General features: G+C 41.5%; 1 protein-coding gene across 1 annotated transcript; it reads right to left on the bottom strand.

Moving 5' to 3' along the window:
• Nucleotides 1-3,419: 3,419 nt before the first annotated feature.
• Nucleotides 3,420-7,047, bottom strand: LOC143316321 (stonustoxin subunit alpha-like). Its single transcript, XM_076724210.1, has 2 exons — nt 7,044-7,047; nt 3,420-3,964 (listed from the first exon to the last, which is right to left on the bottom strand). The coding sequence occupies exons 1-2, from the start codon at nt 7,045-7,047 to the stop codon at nt 3,420-3,422; spliced, it is 549 nt and encodes a 182-aa protein (XP_076580325.1).
• Nucleotides 7,048-24,162: the final 17,115 nt, after the last annotated feature.

Raw genomic sequence — 24,162 nt, 5'->3', positions numbered from 1 at the left:
TCACTCCACTTCTCCTGAGCAATGCAAAGAGGTTAGAAGAGGGTCAGCTTCAGACCAGTTCTGCTACAATACATACTACCTAAAATTATTAATTTAGACCAAACAGGATTTGTCAAAGACCGTCTTTTAAGTGACAATGTTCGGCGTACTCTTAATGTAATTGACTATACAAAAAAAACAAAACAACAAATGCTAACATTGACGCTAGACGCTGAAAAGGCCTTTGATCGGGTGTCATGGCCCTTTTTATTTGGAGTGTGCCAGACGTTTGGCTTCCACCAAACTTTTATTGATTTGATGAAGAATATGTATAAAGAAGCAAAAGCAAGAGTGAATGGGATCCTTTCTAAGACTTTTAATTTAAAAAGAGGAACAAGACAGGGACACCCATTATCCCCACAACTATTTGCTTTATACATAGAACCATTAGCGGAGAGGATTCGGGCAAGTGAGAAGACAAAGGGTCTCAAAATTAAGGAAGATGAACAGAAATTAGCAATGTACGCGGATGATATTATGGTGTACCTCACAGATATACATAATTCATTGCCTGCGTTACTGGATGAAGTTGGAAACTATGGAATACTGTCTGTTTATAAGTTAAATTTAAATAAAAATGAAGCTATGGAAATTGGTACCCATTTGGAGAGAAACTTTAAAAAACAGTTTGACTTGAAATGAGACCAGAATAAAGTGAGATATCTAGGCGTTATCATACCCAATAATTTAGACCTAATATATCATTGTAATTTCGAGAATCTGGAGAATTTAGTAAAGCAAGATCTGAATAGGTGGAAAATCTTACCTCTCACATTATTTGAAAAGATAAATATCATTAAAATGAATGTTTTGCCATGCTTTTTGTTTCTATTTCAGAATCTGCCTACATACATACCACCCACAAGTTTTAATGTTTGGGATGGGCTGCTTAGAAAATATTTATGGGATGAAAATAAGTCAAAAGTGAAACTTAAAATTTTGCAACAAAAGAAAAAAAAAAAACAAAGAAAGAAAGAAAGAAAGAGGGGGACTTGCATTATGAATTGTAATTAATTACTATTACAGGTGAAACCAATTTTAATATGGATGAATAATGAGATGAGACCCAAATGGAAACTCATTGAGTTTCATTTGGCTGAATCACTCAGTACTTTGATTTTCTCAGTTTCGAAAAAAGCACAGATTGAAACACAAAGTTATTCTGTACATAACACATTTAAAATCTGGAGAAGAATATGTAAAATAACCAAAGTTCAGGAACAGGAAATCACTTGTTTAAGAGAGATAGCCTGGGATCCAGATTTTATTCCAAATAGTATTGATGATGTTTTTAAAAAATGGGAGAGTAAGGGCCTCACAAGATTCTATCAAATGTACAAGGAAGAAGCAATGGATTCTTTTGAAAATACAGTAAATAGATATGGTTTAAACAAGAATCACTTTTACAGATATTTGCAAGTGAGAAACTATTTGAAGGAAAAAGTCCAAATTACATCTCTTGGAGATCTCCATCCCATTCTGAGACATATGATAAAGGCCAATCAAAAGCATAATTTGAAAAATATAACTGGACAAATGTATCAAATATTTCAGGATTACAGAACCGAAGACATAAATAACATTAAGGATAAATGGCAGATAGAACTGAAAACATCTATATCAGATGACGAGTGGAATCAGAGTCTTAAAGATCATTTCTCAAACATAAAATGGCCTTCTGCCAAGAATATGCTTGGAAGATAAATATACAGTTTTTTATAACACCAGTGATGTTAAGCAAATATACACAGAATAATTCTAGCTGCTGGAGGGAATGCAGGGAAGACAAAGCGGACCACACTCACATATTCTTTACATGTAAAAAAATAGAAATTTATTGGTCAGAAGTCATACACATAATAGAACAGATGTTTGGGAAATTGGGCCAATTTAATAAACACACTTTATGGTTGGGAATAGGTTTCAATGGCCTTCGAAAGGATGAAGAATATTTATTTTGGATTCTGAGAATTACAGCACTCAAACAAATAACAAGAATCTGGAAAAAGTTGGAAGCCCCCAAAGTAAATAAATGGCTAGAGACTGTAGAGAATATTTATAGGATGGAGAAGGTAACTTGTAGAATTAATAAGAAAGAAAAGTTGTTGGAAAAAAGATGGACTCGTTTTAAATGAAAGTAACTAGATATATCCTCTGCATACAGTAGAGATGAAGCCTAAAAAAAAAAAAAAAAAGGAAAAAACTACTTACTGTTTATGTGCACATTTATACTACTGTTGTATTTGTTGTAATTGCGTGCGTATTTTTTGCTGGGTAATTTTATTTTATTTATTTATTTTTTTGCTTACTTTTGAGGTATTTGTGTATATGTATTTTAAGTTATGAAAGGTTATGTTTGACTGTGCCACACGGGTAAAAGATAACAAAAAACTAAATATTGTGTCAAGTTATTTAAATAACAGGATGTGTATTGTAGGAATGTTGTATACTGTACTGACACAATAAATTATAAAAAAAAAAAAGTTTTCTTTTTTTCAGTTGTTTCTCATGTACCGTTGAAGTTTGAAGGCTTTTCTAAAAGTCTTTGACAGATTTGTTTAACAATGATTTCCAAACTTGTTTTTCTGCTTTCGAAGATGAAACTTGACTCCAAATCAAAGTTTGAGTCACAAACAGTATCACGACATGTTATCAGACACCAAAACCTCCACTGATCCAAACTGAAGACTTGTTGGTGGTAATAAAGTTGTTTGAATGAAGTGGACGTCTGCTAACGAGGTCCACGTCCCTCAGGTTGTCTTGTGTTGAGGGAAACCTGTGCTGCTCTCGCTGTGGTCACTTGTCTTGGATCTTGGAGGTTGCTGTCACCTTCCTCATGTCTTAATACGTCAACAAACAGTTCAAGTGTTATCAGCCATCAGGAATTAGTTTGTGCTCACTTGATTCTTGGTTCAGCTTGATGTTGTTGAGTAAAATGAACCATGAAAACACAACATGAAGTGAAACAATCAAGATGATATCTGATATTTTAATGGTTATCGGTCTCATTGATTTCTAATGATCTGTATCAGCCCTGAAAAAACTGTTTCAGTGGACCTCTAGTCCTGATCTGAGAGACACAACAAACACTCACAGCATCATTCAGCTTTGATTGGAACAAGATCCAGAATTGAAATCAACGCACAGCTGAAGATTCAAGTCCACAGCGTTTCCACAGTTTAATGATCACAGCTTCCATCTTTAAAGGACTGGAAGTGGAAGAAGTTCACAAAGTAAATGAGGAATCTTTTCAATCATTTTCAACAAAGTTCATTGATCAATTTATCCCAATAACCTGAAAGACTGATGTGAATGAGATCCTGCACAGACTCAACTGATCTGTTCAGCAGTGTTTCTCTAACAGGAGGAGACTCTCCCTCCTACAGAGGACACAGAGACACTGAGGAACCAGACCAGGACCTGAACCCAAAGCCAGGATAAAGAGGTTCAGTGAATGTGGTGTTGAAGGTGTGGAGGTGGATCAGTGAGTCAGAGGAGACTCTGTAGAAGGACAGAGTGCCAGCAGGACAGTCCACATACACTCCTACTCTGTGAGAGACAGAGGAGGAGGAGGAGGAGGAAGAGATAAATGTTTCTCTGTTCTTGTGACGGACAGAGAAACGACCATCAGAGCAGTCCAGTCTCCAGGACTGATCATTCTCTCCAAACAAACACTTTCTACTATCTCCTTTCCTTCTGATTCTTCTGCAACTCACTGATACATGAACTCTTCCTCTACACTCGACCTCCCAGTAACAGCGACCAGTCAGACCAGTTCCACACAGAAGCTGAGGCCACCGGTCAAACCTGTCTGGATGATCAGGATATGACTGATCCTCCTTCACATACGTCATCGTCCTGTTGTTGTCAGACAGTTTGATCCTTCTGTTCACTGTGTTTGTGTCCAGTTTGAGTTCACAGGAATCTGATGGAGAGAAGAAGAAGAAAACAGCTGCAGTTATTGATCCATCATCTGTTGATTGATGGACAGTTTGATGATGACATCAGAGATGTGAATGAGTGATGTCACAGTTTGAAGATGGCTGAATGTGCTCTGCTTTGTTTTCATCAGTCAAATTAAAGACACACTTACACTTCCTCAGACCTGGTCTCAACCATCGGACTCCAGCAGGCTCCACCCTGAAAGGAGGAGGGGGGTCAGAGCAGCACCTCCTCTTTCAGCATGCAAACATGGACGTTACATCACTCTCATACACACAAACACAACATGTTGATCCGGCCTGCTTCTCCCTGCTGCCCCTAAACCTCTTCAGCTCTGCTCAGACACTGACAGCGACACTGATTCTCTCTCATCATTAAATCTGCCTTCATCAGCTCATTTCCTCATTTCAATCTGTTGCTGACTTCTATTCTAAGCTGCTTCACTCATTGATCGCTCTCTCGCTCTCCCACCTGTGATGATCAATAATCAGTCTGACTTTGTCTTCACTGAACAAACCAACAGAGCTTTAATCATTGATTATTGGACACGGTTCTCCTCGTCATGTCCCATATGTGACCATGCTTCATGTGTTCATTAGAAGTGTGAATACTGTCAATAAATTCAATATCTGAGACAAGTCATCATGACTCTGTTGTGTGGAAATCTTTTCATGTCAAACTTCCTGAAGTTCACCAGAACAAGAAGAGCCACTTGATGTCTGCACATGGAAATATTTACAAGCCATGTTTGCTGTGAAGACCATGTTCAGTCCAATTGTTCTCCACTGATGAAGGAACAGTCCAACATTTTGAGGAAAACACTTGAATGAAGCATCTCAAAAGTCCTGCTCTGTCCTGTGGTTGTCATGTTCCAGCAGTTTGAAATAAATAGAACTGCTTTGGACTTATTGGAAGCTTGTTTTTATGTCTTTTGAGGACAAAAAGGACATTTGTCAAACTGACAGACAGTTCTTTTTCCGTGCAGAGATCTGTCCAAACTGCATCAATTATGACCAACAGGTCATTATCATGTTTGTTCCTGGAGATGTTCTCCTTGAGACCTCCAACACAAATATGTCCTTTTCATGTTCAACCAGTGTTTTTGTTGTGATCAAAGGACAAAGGTTTCCTACATGTGTGATTGTTCATGTCTCACTCACATCCACCATCAACCAAAAAGACAGACAACATGTTTCCAGCTCTTCCTCCTCTTGCACACTGACTGACTGTGGCTGCAGCAGCCTCTTCATACCTGAGAGTGTCCAGTCTGCAGTGAGGATCAACCAGTCCAGCAGACAGCAGCTTCACTCCTGAGTCTCCTGGATGATTGTAGCTCAGATCCAGCTCTCTCAGATGGGAGGGGTTGGATCTCAGAGCTGAGGCCAGAGAAGCACAGCCTTCCTCTGTGATCAGACAGCCTGACAGCCTGCAAACACACAGAACAACACACATGGAAGATCATCTGAGGGTCCTGCTGTGTCCGTCAAATCATTGCTCTCAAAACGCAGAGATCTATTAGGCTGAGCAGCATCACGTGGGAGGATTTACAACACATAATAATTCTCAACAGTTTCTGTGTTTAAGGTCAACGACTTCACACTCGACACTTCACTTCCTGAGGTCCTCAGTGACACCTTTGTGGTAATTAATCATGACTGAATCAGGAATAAAGTGACATCCACTAATCAAAGTCACATGACAACAAAACAGAAATGAGCCAGACTTCATTAATAAAAGCAACATTGAGAGAAAAAATCTGCCAATCAATATATTTATGTGTCAAATGTGTGGACTTCTGTGGTTAAAGAAAGATGCCAACGCTTTTACAACAATCTGGGAGAAAATGAGGCTCATTGATATTTTGAGTTTTTGTGAAATGATCAGAAATAATTTCACAGCCTTCAGTCGAACATCATCTTTTGATTGCATGTGAAAAAATAGTATGCACGAATCTGAATGTGTGAGTGTGATTTAAAAAATCTCACAAATGAAAGTTTAGCTGTAGAAATATTTTTCCATGTTTGAAAAGGTTTTGTGCAAACAGATAATCTGAATATACTTCAGATATTTTCAGCTATTTTTTTGTGTATCTTGATCTGACCTGAGAGTTTCCAGTGCACGGTGTGGACTCTCCAGTCCAGCAGACAGCAGCTTCACTCCTGAATCCTGCAGGTTGTTGTTACTCAGGTCCAGCTCTCTCAGACTGGAGGACTGGGATCTGAGGACTGAGGACAGAACTTCACAGCTTCTCTCTGAGAGGTTACAGCCACTCAGTCTGAAGAAGAAGAAGAAAAAGAACATTTATTTTAAAATGTTGAGTCTCTTCTCAGCATGTGTGAAAATCTTAGCTGTTCCATCATAAACATGTTGTAGATGTTCATTCGTTGTCTTCACGTCTGTAAGAACACAGTCATGTGTCCTTCATGAGGGGACAGTGTCAGACCTGAATCCAGTTCCTGAGTCTCATGTTTAAACCTGCTGGATGAGGTTTAAAGTTTCAAACTCTCGAATGTGCAGTTAGAAATAAACAGGAGGCTCTGAGAGTGACTGAGTGCTGAAACTAATATATGAAGTGAACGATTTAAAGGATCAGCAGTTTTCTGCCAGCATTCCTCTCTCATCTTATGTGCAGCAACAGTCTTGATTTTCTTCTTTTATTTTTTACATTCTCCAAAGCTCTCCATTATAACAACCTGTTCCTCTGGACTGAAGGAGGGGGGACATGATTGGTCCTTTTTGTGGTGACAAAGAGTCAAATGATGAAGCAAACATCTCTTTTTATGGGAACGTGCACAGAGCCTGACGAAGGAAACCTGAGTTAACAAAGGAAGCTGATAACCACCGTCGTGATGCCGTTATCTCTGCCTGGAGTTCATGTTTAGTTGAGGCAGCTCACACAAAGGAAGCCTGGCTTGGTCCAATTTGTTTTGTCCTTCATCCCACTGAGCTTCACATGAGACAGCCTCTGTGCTGGACTCAAACTGCTGACTCATAGTCCTTCAGAATTCATGTTTCCATGACTCAGCACTCTGATCAATAGTAAATTCATCAGATTTAATGACCCATGCTGCACTTTGTGAAACCTCGCTGCAGAAACTATTCCTGTACAGATTTTAATTACAGATACGCAAAATATTTCTACAGCGACAAAACTTTATGACAAGTCCGCAAACGTGAATTTGAGGGATTTTTTTCTAAATTCTCACATTCACACACGTGCACACATTTTTCTGACATGCACAGAAAAGATGATCTACAACTGCAGAATGGGAAATTATTTCTGATCATCATTTCACAAACTCAAAATCATCAATCTCAGTCAGAGATCTGAAAGTTAACAAAGTAGACTAAAAGATTCAAATCCTGACATGAGAGAGACTGTTTAAACTAAATGAATCTCTGAATGTACAGAACTAACTTAAATCTGTCAACACAAACAGGAACTTGAGCTGACCTGAGAGTTTCCAGTGCACAGTGTGGACTCTCCAGTCCAGCAGACAGCAGCTTCACTCCTGAATCCTGCAGGTTGTTGTTACTCAGGTCCAGCTCTCTCAGACTGGAAGACTCAGATTTGAGGATTGAGGACAGAACTTCACAGCTTCTCTCTGAGAGGTTACAGCCACTCAGTCTGAAGAAGAAGAAGAAAAAGAACATTTATTTTAAAATGTTGAGTCTCGTCTCAGCGTGTGTTCAAATCTTTGCTGTTCCATCATAAACATGTTGTAGATGTGACAATAAATCAGCAGTGAATCACAAATAAACAGACATCCAGAAACCAACGTCACATGATATAAAAAATGAATCTGGGAGAAAATGAGGCTCATTGATATTTTGAGTTTTTGTGAAATGATGTTCAGAAATAATTTCACAGCCTTCAGTCGAACATCGTCTTTTGTGTGAATGTGAAAAAATAGTATGTACCAATCTGAATGTGTGAGTTTGATTCAAAAAATCTCACAAATGAAAGTTTAGCTGTAGAAATATTTTCCATGTTTGAAAAGGTTTTGTGCAAACAGATAATCTGAATATACTTCAGATATTTTCAGCAGTGAAGTTTCAGAGTCTGAGAGACTGAAACACAAATTTCCTATCTTTGTGAGTGACACTGAAGTTTCAGCTACAAGTTCACTGAGCTGGTAGGAAATAATTCACTGAGCGTCTCTCAGTCCACGCAGGCGTCCGTTCATTGTCCTCATGTCTGTAAGAACACAGCTGTGCTGCTGTTCCACTGACTGAAAGCTCAGAGTTGTGTGATATATTCAGAGGAACAGTTTGAGTCAGCCATAGAGGCTGTGTTCTGTGGAGCTCTGGTTGTGTCTGTGGTTGAGGTTATCACAATCCCTCCTGATGGCCACACACATCAAGCACCACTTTGCTTCATTCTCTGGCGAGCTGGACCCAGACCCAGCTCTGAGACTGGACCAGCACCTGCCAACAGCAGTCTGTCCAGCCATTGGATGGACCCTGCAGTCGCCATCTTCCCTGATGAGTCCTCTCTCTCTGCTCAAAACAAACCCTGCCCACACCTGACCTGCTCCAGATGAGGTTCTGTTCACAGTTTCAGACTGAACTTTAATTCTTCCTCTGATGGTTTTCTCTATGAGGATCCAGACTCTCAGCTGAGGGAATACGTTCTGTCTGCAGACCTGCTGAGCCAGACGTTCAAAGCCGTGTGACCACAGCAGAACAAACCTGATGCTTCATGTTGTTTTCAGCCACAGGAACCTTCTTGCATTTAGCTGGTAATCAATCATTTTGTCTCTGTTTGCTTCAGGTCATATTAACACTTTAAATCTGACACAGCAGATCTTCAACACACTAAAAGAATGATGAAGGTACAGAATCTAGAGAACACTTTGGATCCTGGTTTTATGTTTGGTCCTGATTTACTGTCAGTTTCATTTGACACTGCTGGTACTGCAGCTAATAGAACAACTGATGAGTTTATTGGTATTTATCATCAGCTTGTAGCTTTCTGTCAGCATGTCTCTCTTGTCTTATTTGCAGGGACAGTGTTAATGAACCAAACATCTCTTCTTACAGGAATCTGCACAGAGGCTGATGAAGGAAACTTCAGTGAACAAAGAAAGCTGTTTTGTCAAACTTACATCGTAGTTCATCCTCCAGAGCTACACGTGATACAGCCTCTATGCTTGTCAATACAAACAGTAACTTGATCTGACCTGAGAGTTTCCAGTGCACAGTGTGGACTCTCCAGTCCAGCAGACAGCAGCTTCACTCCTGAATCCTGCAGGTTGTTGTTACTCAGGTCCAGCTCTCTCAGACTGGAGGACTGGGATCTGAGGACTGAGGACAGAATTTCACAGCTTCTCTCTGAGAGGTTACAGCCACTCAGTCTGAAGAAGAAGAAGAAAAAGAACATTTATTTTAAAATGTTGAGTCTCTTCTCAGCGCGTCTTCAAATCTTTGCTGTTCCATCATAAACATGTTGTAGATGTTGATTCATTGTCTTCACGTCTGTAAGAACACAGTCATGTGTCCTTCATGAGGGGACAGTGTCAGACCTGAATCCAGTTCCTGAGTCTCATGTTTAAACCTGCTGGATGAAGTTTAAAGTTTCAGACTCTCGAATGTGCAGATAGAAATAAACAAGAGGCTCTGAGAGTGACTGAGTGCTGAAACAAATATATGAACTGAATGATTTAAAGGATCAGCAGTTTTCTGCCAGCATTCCTCTCTCGTCTTATGTGCAGCAACAGTCTTGATTTTCTTCTTTTATTTTTTACATTCTTCAAAGCTCTCCATTATAACAACCTGTTCCTCTGGACTGAAGGAGGGGGGACATGATTGGTCCTTTTTGTGGTGACAAAGAGTAAAATGATGAAGCAAACGTCTCTTTTCATGGGAACGTGCACAGAGCCTGATGAAGGAAACCTGAGTTAACAAAGGAAGCTGATAACCACCGTCGTGATGCCGTTATCTCTGCCTGGAGTTCATGTTTAGTTGAGGCAGCTCACACAGAGGAAGCCTGGCTTGGTCCAATTTGTTTTGTCTGTCATCCCACTGAGCTTCACATGAGACAGCCTCTGTACTGGATTTAAACTGCTGACTCATAGTCCTTCAGAATTCATGTTTCCCATGACTCAGCACTCTGATCAATAGTCAATTCATCAAGTTTAATGACCCATGCTGCACTTTGTGAAACCTCATTGTGGAAAATATTCCTGCACAGATTTTAATTACAAAATATTTCTACAGCTACAAAACTTTATGACACATCCGCAAACTTGAATTTGAGGGATTTTTTTTTAATTCACACATTCAAACACGTACACATGTTTTTCTGACATGCACAGAAAAGATGATCTACAACTGCAGGCTGGTAAATTATTTCTGATCATCATTTCACAAACTCAAAATCATCAATCTCAGTCAGAGATCTGAAAATCAACAAAACAGACTGAAAGATTCAAATCCTGACATGAGAGACTGTTTAAACTAAATGAATCTCTAAATGTACAGAACTAACTTAAATCTGTCAACACAAACAGTAACTTGATCTGACCTGAGATTTTCCAGTGCACAGTGTGGACTCTCCAGTCCAGCAGACAGCAGCTTCACTCCTGAATCCTGCAGGTTGTTGTGACTCAGGTCCAGCTCTCTCAGACTGGAGGACTGAGATCTGAGGACTGAGGACAGAACTTCACAGCTTCTCTCTGAGAGGTTACAAACACTCAGCCTGAAGAGACAACAGTGAAGAAATGGGAACTTATTCATTTTTGTCTTGTCAAAAGATAGAACATTTATTAATGACTAAATTCTACTTACAGAATTTTGTTGGAGGCTTTGACCACTGGCAGCAGCTTCAGAAGAGCCTCCTCTGAAGCAGAGAATTTCTTCAGGTCAAACACGTCAAGATCTTTTCCTGATGACAGTAAGATGAAGACCAGAGCTGACCATTGAGCAGGAGACAGTTCATCTGTGGAGAGTCTTCCTGAACTCAGAGACTGTTGGATCTGATCCACCAGAGAACGATCCTTCAGTTCATTCAGGCAGTGGAACAGATTGATGCTTTGCTCTGCAGAAGGTGTCTCTTCAATCTTCTTCTTGATGTACCCGACTGTTACCTGATTGGTTTTTGAGCCACTTCCTGTCTGTGTCAGCAGGCCTCGTAGGAGAGTCTGATTGGTCTGCAGTGAAAGACCCAGGAGGAATCGGAGGAACAAGTCCAGGTGTCCATTTGGACTCTGTAAGGCCTTGTCCACCGCACTCTGGTGGAGATGTGTTAGTTCAGGTTCACTGTCTTTGAAGACTTTTGCCAACTGGACAACAAGTTTAGACCCTGCACGTTCACGGGAGGTTGTTTGTTCTTCTGACAGCAGATTGACTCCAGAGCTGCTGAATTTCAGGTGGACACGCAGAGCAGCCAGAAACTCCTGAACACTCAGATGGACGAAGCAGAACACCTTGTCCTGGTACAGTCCTCTCTCCTCTTTGAAGATCTGTGTGAACACTCCTGAGTACACTGAGGCCGCTCTGATATCGATGCCACACTCTGTCAGGTCTGATTCGTAGAAGATCAGGTTTCCTTTCTGCAGCTGCTCAAAAGCCAGTTTTCCCAGAGACTTAATCATCTTTCTGCTCCTTGGAGTCCACTGAGAATCTGACTCAGCTCCTCCATCATACTTCATGTTCTTCACTTTGGACTGAACCACCAGGAAGTGGATGTACATCTCAGTCAGGGTCTTTGGCAGCTCTCCTTCCCCTCTGGTCTTCATCACATCCTCCAGAACTGTAGCAGTGATCCAGCAGAAGACCGGGATGTGGCACATGATGTGGAGGCTTCGTGATGTCTTGATGTGGGAGATGATTCTGTTGGCCTGCTCCTTGTCTCTGAACCTCTTCCTGAAGTACTCCTCCTTCTGTTCATCATTGAACCCTCTGACCTCTGTCACCATGTCAACACACTCAGGAGGGATCTGATTGGCTGCTGCAGGTCGTGTGGTTATCCAGAGGCGAGCAGAGGGAAGCAGGTTCCTCCTGATGAGGTTTGTCAGCAGCACATCCACTGAGGTGGACTTCGTAACATCAGTCAGGGTCTTATTGTTGTGAAAGTCCAGAGGAAGTCGACACTCATCCAGACCGTCAAGGATGAACAAAACCCTGAACTCTTCAAACCTGCAGATTCCTGCCTCTTTGGTTTCAGGAAAGAAGTGATGAACAAGTTCCACCAAGCTGAACTTTTTCTCTCCCAGCACATTCAGCTCTCTGAAAGTGAATGGAAACATGAACTGTATGTCCTGGTGGGCTTTGTCTTCAGCCCAGTCCAGAGTGAACTTCTGTGTTAAGACCGTCTTCCCAATGCCAGCCACTCCCTTTGTCACCACTGTTCTGATTGGTTCATTTCGTCCAGGTGAGGGTTTAAAGATGTCTTCTTGTCTGATTGTGGTTTCTGGTCCGTGTGGTTTCCTGGATGCTGTTTCAATCTGTCTGACCTCATGTTCATCATTGACCTGTCCAGTCCCTCCCTCTGTGATGAAGAGCTCTGTGTAGATCTGATTCAGGAGGGTCCGCTTTCCTGCTTTAGCGATCCCCTCAAACACACACTGGAACGTGTCCTTCAGGTTAGATTTAAGTTGATGCCAACAAAATGAGGCAAGATGTTCTGAATGAAGACACAACAAATAAATCAATAAGTGATTGATAAAGTTCAAATGAGAATTTAATGTCCTTGTCTGAACATATTTTGGTCCATCTGTTGAGACATTGAATGTGAATGTTCCACTGATCCAGCAGTTAAACCTTTGTCATGCCTTTGGATCAAAGTCATTAAAAACAGTTAGTTATAAGGTCACAAATAAGTTCAGAATGTTTCAATAAATAAGTTAATTTCATGGTTGAAATCTGTTAAAATGCTATGGTTAAAAATTATCAGAGGGAGACACCCTTCGTAAAGGATCGTTTTGGTTTCTGTAGAGTGGGTGCTCATCACATCAATAGACAATCTTTGGTATTTTTCACTCACAAGAGACTGGTGAGCGGTACGGCAGAAAAACAAGATCATAAAAACCCTCATAGTACGCTGTGTTGACTTCAAAGCGTTTGAGCCTCGGGAAATTTTCGTCTTTGTAAGTATTGCGTGTACAAAGCACTTATATAGAGGCCATAAATGTTATGAATTAGTGTTTTGAGTAAGTTTTCAAAGTCAATTGTGTTTCCGTTGGCGGATACCGATGTTACCGACGTGTATTAGCTACATGTTTGTGTTAGGATACCACATGTACTATAGATGGTAATTGCATTTTTCTGTATGTTACAGTTACCGTTTGTCAATGTTTGTCACCGTTGTCATATCAATAACTGGCATGTTGACCACAAGATGGCTTTATAAAAACAAGAAAAGAAAGCCTTGTGTACGGAGTTTTCTTAAGTGGTTCGCTAGCTGTCTAGCAGCACACAGACACGTGTTGTGAGGACAGCACAACCTTTATAAAAATCCTCTTACTGCTCTGCAGACGCTCAGCCAGCTCCTCCTCCTTCATTCTCCTCAGGAAGTGCTGTGTGATCTTCAGAAATGCCTCTCTGCTGCTCCTCCTCTGCTCCTCATCCTCCCCCTGACTCTCTAAGCATTCTGGGTCATCTGAACTCAGAACCGTCTTGATCTTCTTCAGCTCGTTCCTCACAAAAGAGACAATGTTCTCCTCCAGCAGCTGGAACAGAAGATTAAATGAATGACACAAAGTGAAATCATGGAAGCAAACATCAGATCCATGTTGGACAGACTGACGGTCCACTGGTCTAAAAAGTGCAGCGTGGAAATTATTGTGAACAGAATAGATGTGAAAGCAACTGTTGTACATGTACAGACCATAAATATGGAGTCCAGGTGAGTTTGATGCTGCTGGGCAGACTGACCACTGGGAACCTCTGAGCTCTCCTGGTGGACTCTGTGGAGGAATCATGAAGAATTAGCTCACATCATGTCCATCCACACAGAGACAAACACCAGCTGAAGGTCCTTTGAGCTGAAGTGTTGATTCCAACATTGAATCAGATGGTTTCCACTGACATTAAAGTGTTGCTCGTACTGCTGATCCCACCGTGAATCAACAGTCCAGTCTGCATTTCTGTGCAACTTTCACTTTACTGTGTTGGTTCACCAGCTTGTCTGGTTGAGTCCCTCCAGTTCTCATTGACCCCTATAATACTGTGGACAGCATCACACAGCTCACACAAGCTAACTGGATGCTACCTGTCCAGCACAAATTGGCAGTGAGTCACAATAAAGTGAGTGAAACATGAGAAAAGCAAAGAGAGAAGCAGAGAATACTGGATCAAAGCGAAGCTGAGGGTGATTTCACATCCAGCTGTGTTTCAAATGAAAGCTGGAACGTTCTTCTCTGGACTACATGAAGGAAACAGGTGCAGCTGTTGCTCATAGAAGTTGTTCTGGCTCTTTCTTTTATTCTTGGACAACATGTATTTGTTCTTGTCCACTTGTTTGACACACAACACATATTTGAGCTTTGTCTCCTCTCTGAGCTCCTGCAGCCTTTAGTTACCCATAACACCCTTCTCTGCATCAGACGTCTTCACAGAGGCACAACTCCAGCCTGATGTGAGGCGCCATGATGCCGCCGTCAGTGTTGTTCTTGACTTTGTGAATCCATCAGCAGCATCAATCACAAACAGACTGTGTGTTTCCTCAGACTCTCTGTGTTGCTTCATTCTGTGTTTCACAGCAGCTGATCTCAGTCCAGCTGTTATCACTGACATGTTTGTGTTCGTGTTGTCACATGACTGAAAACCACAACACGTTGATTTGATGGAGGAACTCAGTGGAATCAGGGTTAGCCTTCGTTAGCATCTGTTAGCCTCAATCAAGTCACTGTTTTATACTCATGCAGTCATCAGTCAGAAGGTGTGTGTGGAGGAAATGTTCAACTGGAGTCAAGAGTTGAAGACTGGTTATACTGGGCAGCTTCCACATGTGAGAATACAAACGAATGAGAAGAAGAACAATGCTGAAAATAAATAAACAAGTTTTAAAAAACGTCTCTGATAAATAACAGTTCAAACAAGAATCTGTGATATTTTAATGTCATTAACAGTTTACCTCTTTGCAGCAAACGGTCGATCTCCTTTAAAATTAATGTAGCGACCCATCGACCAGTCACTCTTCAAGGACACACAGCTGGGTCCAGGTCCAGGTTCAGATTCAGATTCATGTCCAGGTCCAGGTCCAGGTTCAGATTCAGATTCATGTCCAGGTCCAGGTCCAGGTCCAGGTCCAGCAGAGGCTGGTCTCCCATAGATCCTGTCAGACACAGAGGAAGACCACCAGGGATGGAAATTGACTTTTTCTTCTTCAGACTCAGAAGCTGCTGGAGAAACTAGCAGCTATCAACAAGAAAAGGATCAACACACCAAAGTTCAATCAAACATGAAGCTGAATGATTTCAGTCTGTGGATCATTCCTTCATTTGTCCATCAAATCTTGGACCAAAGCAGGACTCAACGGACTGATTTCTGAGCAGATTTTACTGTGATTGACAGACAACAAACTAAACTGTGGAGTCCATCAGCACCGACTCTGTTGGTCTGTTTTCTAACGTTTGCATCACGAGACTCAGCACAAATATCCTGACTGTTATTTAGAGACGATGGTCACTGAAGCATTTTAGTCCAACATTCAAAGAGGAAGTTTGATGGTCAAGAGACTTTGGAAGGTCCCCACCGGATTTGTGCTGAAGCCTCATATTATCCTCAGCTTTCAGTGTCCACATGTGGACATGTCAGTGCTGTTTAGGGACAGACTGGACAAATGTCCTTTAACACTAATCTAGCTCTAACCTTCATCATCATTCTAGGACAACATGAACATTAGAAGGACAACTGGTCAGACTGGATTTAATGAGGACAAACATCAGCAGTGGACAACATGAGGAGGACATATGGACATTTCAGGTCAAATTGTCCAACACGAGTTTAATACTGAGAACAACTTACTGTCTGTCAGAGACATGTTGCTGTTTAAAATGAACAAGGCCATCCATTGACTGGTCACTCTTGAAGGACACACAGCTGGGTTTAGGTCCAGGTCTAGGTTTAGAGGGACGGACTCCCTCCTCTCTGTCCTCACACCGATTCATGCTGCTGAACTCACGTCAGCTCACACACACATTGATCTGGAGAGGAAACACAAATCATTCATGTGCACATCAGCTGAATTCATCCTTTCATGGTTTCTCCTGTCCAAATATCAGCTGCTCCTCCTCCGATTGGCTGTTATCTCGTCTTTCATATCAGTGTCAGCTGAATGCAGTCAGACAGCAGTGTGAGGCCGAGCTGCTGTACTTCTATCAGTCCACTAGATGGCGCCATGAAGCTGCAGTGAAGTGAACACACACTTGATGCCTGCACGACCGTTGACATCCACTGACACACACTGACTGAATCTGACAGGAAGCTTCAGTTTGTGGAATATTCAGTAAATTCAACATGACTGAAAGTTTCTTTACGGCTGAACGATCCTCGATATTAACAAAGTGGTCGTGACGTAAAAGTGGACCGACTGTGACAAAGCGTCTCCAGGTGATTGTGATGGACCTCAGCTCGACACGTTCGACAGGTTTCACATTGAGAATTGTTCTTGACATTTTACTGCATTCATGGATTTTACATTGAATTATTCTGTTGTTCTTCTTTTGCACAAAACCACCATCACCTTTGCACTGCCCTCATTCCCACTGTCTCAGGTTTTGCAGTATAACTTGTATATTACACTCATACTGCACACAGTACATGATTATCTGTGTACATGTGTATGTATATATATGTACTGTATATTCCTGTAAATCTAATTTAGTTTTAATTTTTATTTCTTTTGTGATATTGTTCTAAACTTTGCTCTGTTTCAGTGTTTTATTCTCATGTCAAATCTTGGAGGAGCTGTAACTGCATTTCATTGGTCAATCCTGCTATAAAGATAATGAAGCTGAATGCTGAACCTTGATAAGGAGCCAAAGTCCACAGAGGCAGCGTGATGATTAAACTGAGATCAAAAATGAAGCTTCACTTCACACAAACTAATGTGGCAGCAACAAATATTAGATTTCACCTGTGAGAACAAAGTCCATCAGAACGGCTCCTTGAACAGTTAGATTACTGGATTATTGTATCACTGATGGGTAACGAGTACTTTAATGTTGGAGTTGGTTGACGTGGAGCAACTTTTAACTGTTTTAACAACTTTTAGGAAGTTTAACGAACTGACCATTTTTTTAAATTTAATGTCTTAATTTGAAAAGTCACAAAATGAAGTAAAAGTCAAATTTTTATGGAGTAGAAATAATCAAAGAAAATACAAGTACTTCTAGACTGCACTTAACTGCAGTACTTGAGTAAACTAGTTTCTTTCCACCACTGAGAGATCCTTTCAAAATAAAAGCCTGTCTCAATCAAGCCCTCTCAGGTCATATTAAAAGAGGAATCTTTGATTTGATTCTTGATCACATTGAAGCACAAAGTGAGAAAAAGCAGCGACACTCGTTGCTGTTGGAGGAGAGTTCAGAGCTCTGACAGCTCATTTAGTGACACAGTTACAGATTGAATTGAGAAATAAAAGGTTTCAGCTCCTCACAGCCCTCTGAATGCTCCTTCCTGCTGTCTCCACATCAACTATTGAGGATCAGCTCGCTCTGCTTCTGCTCTTATTCCAGCGTTTACACTCACAAACATCCACACAACATGGCCGATGTTTTTAACGGAGCTGCTTTCAGCTCCTTCGTCCAGAGTACACAGTTAAACTCAGAGTTTTGAGAAACGATGGACGGAGCTGCAGATCGATGCCGTTTGTGCTGAAGCTAAGCTAACGACAGCTTGTGCTAACGAGTAAAACATTTCAGAGTTGATTCTTTACCTTCAGCTGGAGGCTGAGACGGAGAAAACAATCTGTTCCACAACATCCAGGGAGAATGAAAGTACAGTCCAAACAGCCAGAGAGGCCTGAGAGAGTTAAACTTTAATCAGATCTGACTGACACTGATATCATTTATCATCAAGTTCATGTTTTATGAGCAAACAAAGATAAAATACATGCTGACCTCAGATCGCTGCCAGCTGAGGGTGTGTTCATCTGGGCTGCAGGAAGTGTCTTTAGTGAGCTTTAAAACCTGAGATCACTTTAACTGAGTGTTAGTTACTGTGATCAAATCAAGTTATTCTCTGGTTTTATCAAACACAACTGAAAAACGAAACAATCCAATAATTCAATGAACATTTTTTAGTTCTGAAGAGACTAAAATCATTGATTTTTACTGTAGTCTGGAAACAAAAACATGCTGAAGTACATATGAGACGATAAACTGCAGTTTGTGTGAGTGGACATTGTCAGGGACTCTTCCCAGCATGCACCACGACAAACACACTCATGGCTTTAAGTTTCACTGGATGAGTGTTGCTGCTTTGTTCCTGCTGTTCCTGCATTTTCCATCTGGTCGTACAATCGATGACTTCAACATGAGCCTCTGATCAATTTGTCAATCTGACATTTTTAAAAGAACTTCATCACATCTGAGGAAAATCTCAGCTGCTAGTGCTTTTCCATCCCATAATCTGGACAACAACAACATATATGGACTTCTGTCAGCAGGTCTGCCTCACAACCAAAACCATCATGAGGTCCAAAACCACAAGCCCTGCTTCACCAAACAGCTCAGTGAACTCAGAGCTGATTCAAGCACCAAGACCAGAACCAGCAGCCGTCTGGAACCCACTCAGGACCATCACTGCCTACAAGAAGAAAGGTCCTGCTATCAGCCCGTCCTCCAGAGCAGCTGAGGAACTCAACACCTTCTACACCAGGTGTGAGAGGTCCCCGACCACAAACTCTGATGGCCCACTGTCCCCCCACTGAGGGTTCTGCATGATGTCAGAGCCAGACAGCAGGCCAGGAGGACAGTGGCAGTGGTTTGACTCTAAAGTTCTGGCCATCTCTGACACATCGGACCGTTATTGATACTTGAATCATTTACATTAACGCTGCAGCAAGTCTGTCTTTATTTCTGATGGTTCACACTGGATTCATTTCAGGAACTGAAGAGAAAATCAATCAGCGTCTTCAAAAACTCTGGATGTGCTAATTTCTGCCTGCGACTGAGCTTTAAACACAGTTTTCTTCAAACCAATGAAAACATGGTGTGAAGCTGTGAGAATATTTGAAGCTGTTCCAGTTAAAGACCAGCAGAGACGGACTCCTGTTTCAATAAAGCTTCATGAACAGAAAGAAGACAAACATCAACATCCAGCAGCAACTCTTCAAAGTCAACCATCACAATGAAAATCCACACAAACCATCAGCAGCACAGACTGCTGCAGCCACCAGACGGCAGCATCACACTGAGCTTCTCAGGCTCACCTGGTCAGTGACCAGTTCACCATGCAGGAGTTCTGGGTCCTGAAGTTCAAATCAAAGACCGTCAGAGGAACGTGGCTCCTCACAGGCTGGCTGATCGTTCCTCTTTCTACACAAGCAAGAAAAGCTAAAGAGCAGCTTCCTGCCACAGAAACATGGAGGAGACAAAGGAAGGAACTAAGCTGAAACTGTAAAGATCAGGCCCTTTAAGGTCATCTCATGTGTTTCCATCCCATGATCTTTAACCTACATGAATGTCTTTCATAGCCTAGAGTCGTAAGGATAACATGACTGGTGAGAGCCACTTCTCCACTTCTCATAACAAAAAGGCAGGTGGCACTCTGGTTGTTGACAGTCTTGTCTCCTCTGTTTGTGATGTCTCTTGCATTTAGATACGCGCTTCACACAACACACCCTCATACAGGTTGTTTATCACATGTCCAGAACAAGATATGGTATGCCCAGGCCTTGGGAACTGACCAATTATATTCTGTAATGTATATCTGATTATTGTAAAGGGTTTGGTCAAACCCGAACATGATAAATGTGAACTTTTGTCTGACAACTATGCTCATTCTGGCGGGGAGATCCTGCGGGAGCTCTGTCAGTCTGAGACCAGCGCTGTATTACTTTATATGTGACCTCAATAAATACTTTGACTGTGAACTGAAGATTGCTTCGGACCGTTCTTGGGCTTCCAACAAAGAACCGGGCGAAGAGACTGAGGATCTGAAAGAGTCGCAGGGATGCACTTGTTGTCCGCCAGCTGCGTGTGTGTCCTCCTCATCGCCGCGCTCCTCCTCCAAGTGAGCGGTTTAGAGACTGTTACAGGCCTGTATGGAGAAACGCTAGAGATCCCGTGAAACATTGGAGCCATAAAAGCAGAAGACAGGGAGAAAATAATAATTTCCCGTAAGCGTACTGACTATTACACCAGACCACTTATCCACTTTGACAGCCATTACTCTTTATTGTTCACTCATTTGTTGTTGTGTTGTTGTTTACCGTCATGTTTTAAATAAATATTTTTTCTACACTACACCCCTTGAAGTCTTGTTAACACAAGACTGACATAGAAAGGGTTACAAAAAAGTGAAAAACACAAAGGCACTGTCTTTTCTTCAACTCATTTATTTGAGAAACAAAAGGTTTAAACATTGAAAAAGCTACTGCAGGAAAAGGGCAGACATAAAATACTGCATGTGAAACATTCCTTAATGATATATGGATAACTGTAATCACCAGACATGAGGATGAACAAATCATTTAAACAGCTACAAGAACAAACAAACAAATAAATAAATGAAGGAGGAAAAGAATAAATAAATAAGTAAATGCTGAAGACAGAGAGAAAGGGGGGCAGGTGCCACGGAATGCATTTCATTCTACCAGAGGCACGTCCAAACTATTCCCAAAAAGGGCCGTGTGGCTGCAGGTTTTTTCCTCCGACCAATCAAGAGCACGCAGTCTGACCAATCAGCTGTCTGAAGACTGGGATCAGCTGATGAAATGAGTCAAGTCTGTTGTGCTGCTGCTCGGCTCGAAAGAAAACCTTCGGCCACTCGGCCCTTTGTGGAATAGAACAAAAAAAAAAAAAAAAAAAAACTTTACTTCTGCTAACAATAGTCGTTGGGTTCCATTGATTGCATTTCCATTGGATTTGAGGTCAAAATCACTGCTTTTTAATGGTTTGTAAGTGTAGGACGAATGGTCGTTGTTACTTCTTAAGGTGGATGCAATGACTTATTTTGTCCACTAGATGGAGACAAGTGACTACGGACACAACAGTTTATCTGTGTTGAAGTCTTGGACCCACTGCTAAAGAACAATGAGATACTCCTTTAACACCTCGAGCTTTGACCTTTGTCCCTGTCTGTCTGTCTGTCTGTCTGTCTGTCTGTCCATGCCAGTGTGATCCATTAGTCCTGTGCTTTTTTCATTGCAGCATATTTCAATAGAAATAGAAATAGAAATATGAAATATATATTTCAATAGAAATATGAAACACTAATGCTGGACAGAGCAGAGTAGGTGTTGGATACATTTTATATGTAACCGGCAGGTTAGGTCTGCCCGACCACCGCTGTATTCTAACAGTAACGTCCCCGCTTCTTCCGGTCGCGCACCTGCAGCGAGGCTCCTAATCAGCACCATTAGCGGCACATAAATGCGTGTAGCGGCGCGCCAGCCGATCTCTCTCTCTCTCTCTCTCTCTCTCTCTCTCTCTCTCTCTCTCTCTCTCTCTCTCTCTCCTGCTGCTGCTGCTTCCGTGTGGTGCTGTTACGCTTCGAAAAAGACAACGATGACGCTGTTCGTGTTTGTGTTCAACTTGAGCGTTGATCTGGGGCCCGTTGCACAAAACTAGGATAAGGGATTAAGCCGGGATATGTTGGTTATCCTGGCTCATCTTTTCCGTGATCCGGTTGCCCAAAAGCAGGATAGTGGAAAGTGTGATATGTTATGGGATAAGTTACCATGGAGATTTATTCTGTGGAGCTAGCCTGCTCCAGACCAGGCTAAATTCCAGGATTTATTTAATCTCATCCCTTATCTCAGTCAGCAGTCATCACAAACGGAAACCAATAGTTATTCCACTGCCCACTACACATTGTTATCACATTCAACTAGATCCACCGTCATTATTTAAACATTAACACAAAACATGAGCATCATTCATTTCAATTTTAATTGATTTCATTAATTTCAATCATTGTAGATAAATGATGATTTTAGATGATGTTGCAATCATTAGATAGACAGTTTCCCATAGACTATATATAAAATACACATCCAATATAAATATAAATACTAGGGGTGGGACTCGATTAAAAAAATAATCTAATTAATTAGAGGCTCTGTGATTAATCAATCTCAATTAATCGCAGTTTAATGGTATAATTTTTGCACAATTTGCCCAAAACCACGCTCTTATCTTGGACTTGGGGCAGCCACGTATCCCAGAATGCATTTCGTAGCAACGATAGCGGAGGAGAGGACTCACAACTGTAAAGTTACAAGTTTCGAAATACTACTGTTTTAGTAGTACGGAATGTGGTTTTAAGATTATTTTATGTGAGAAAGTGGATGTTAAAACTTAAAATCTGTGGTCGATTCATCACGATAGCGCGTAGTTTAAAATTTGCTCCAAAGTTTTCGGAGATAACCGGCAGACGAGCTGCGATGGTGACGTCATCGAGTACGCTGCCGTCCCTATTGCAGAATGACCGTCCTGCGTCCTCCCGTCCTGGAGAGACTGAACTACCAGGTCGAACTTGCTAAGTCCGAACTGCCAAGTTCGTCAGTCCGACCTTGGCGTACCTGCTATTGAGAAACGACCCAAGCTCTGACGCGTCTTGTGCATCAGTGTGATCGGTGGACCAGGAACTCGTGCACTTACAAACGTGTGTCTGGAGTGGAAACTGCGATTAAATGCGTTAATTTTTTTGACGCGTTTTTTTTTGTAATTAATTAATCGTAATTAACGCGTTAAAGTCCCACCCCTATTTTACATGCAGTTGTCAATGAGGACTTCAATATTGTCTTTATTGTTGCTATGGAAACCAATGACCTCCCTCAAGCCCTGAGCTCAGTGGAATGTTGATGTCATCTCTGATAGATCAAAGCCACTTTGTGACGTATCAAAGGAGTGGACCAGGGCTTTGGAACACAGGTCCTTATATGGATGAGGTTTCACTCAAGCTGTTGCTGGATTGACCTGAGAGCTCATACAGGATTCAGCTCAGGATTTTGTTGAATTCACTTTGATTTTACTAATTTCCAAGTGTTTTCACACAGGCTTCTTTTGGTTTTCCATGCCACTAAAGTGCCACCCTTCATTAGGCTCATACAATAACCAGATGTACTTTGTCTATCACTGACATCAGCAGGCCAATCCGTTTCACTGTATGCTTGTATACTCAGGTTCTCATCACTTTTCCTGTAGCACAACTCTTTGTTAATTGTGCCTTTGAGGTACATCAGTACAGCTTAACTGTACTCCATTGCTGTTCGGTAGGTTCAGTAAAGTACTTTGACTATTTGCTTACAATGCAGCTCAAATCAGATCTGGTACACACAATCAAACAGATGAGGCTTCCTACTGCCTCTCTGTATCTTGTGTCATCATTCATCAGTGCTGCATCATCCACGTAGTTCAGTTTTTGTTCACACGGTGTGGATCTAGGTTTACAATCCTGCATGTTGAACCTCTCCAGGATTTTTTCAACATACTTTGTCTGTGACATTGTCACACAGTTGTCAATCAATGCCAAGAAAATATCTGAGTTTGCCCAAATCCTTCATTTTGAACCTTGCTGTAAGCATGTCTTTCACAAGCTGCAATGCATTTTCATCACTTGCTGCAATGATGAGGTCATCAATCCAAATAACCATGATCACCTTATCATGTTCTGTTTCCCTTGCGTAAACACAGTGGTCAGCCTGGTTCTGTACAAACTTGTTTTGGGTTAGATAGTCATGCAAAACCTTGTTCCAATTCCTGCCTGATTGTTTTAGCCCATACAGTGACCTCTCTAGCTTACACACCAACTTTTCATGTGTCAGATTTCACCTCGTACCCCTCTGGCTGTTCCATGTAAATCTCACAGTCTATTTGTGCATTTAAGTAGGCTGTTTTTACATCCATTTGCTGCAAAATCAAATTTTCTTGCTGTTTTCTGCATCAGCACTCTGATACTAGTCAAGTTAGCTGTAGGAGAAAATGTCTCCTCATCATCTACACCCATCTTTTGACTGTATCCCTTAGCAACATATCGGGCCTTGTATTTCTCAGATCCATCAAGATT

Source organism: Chaetodon auriga, chromosome 23, assembly GCF_051107435.1.
Source record: "Chaetodon auriga isolate fChaAug3 chromosome 23, fChaAug3.hap1, whole genome shotgun sequence".
Taxonomy (NCBI): domain Eukaryota; kingdom Metazoa; phylum Chordata; class Actinopteri; order Chaetodontiformes; family Chaetodontidae; genus Chaetodon; species Chaetodon auriga.
This window is presented reverse-complemented; position numbering and strand designations above follow the sequence as displayed.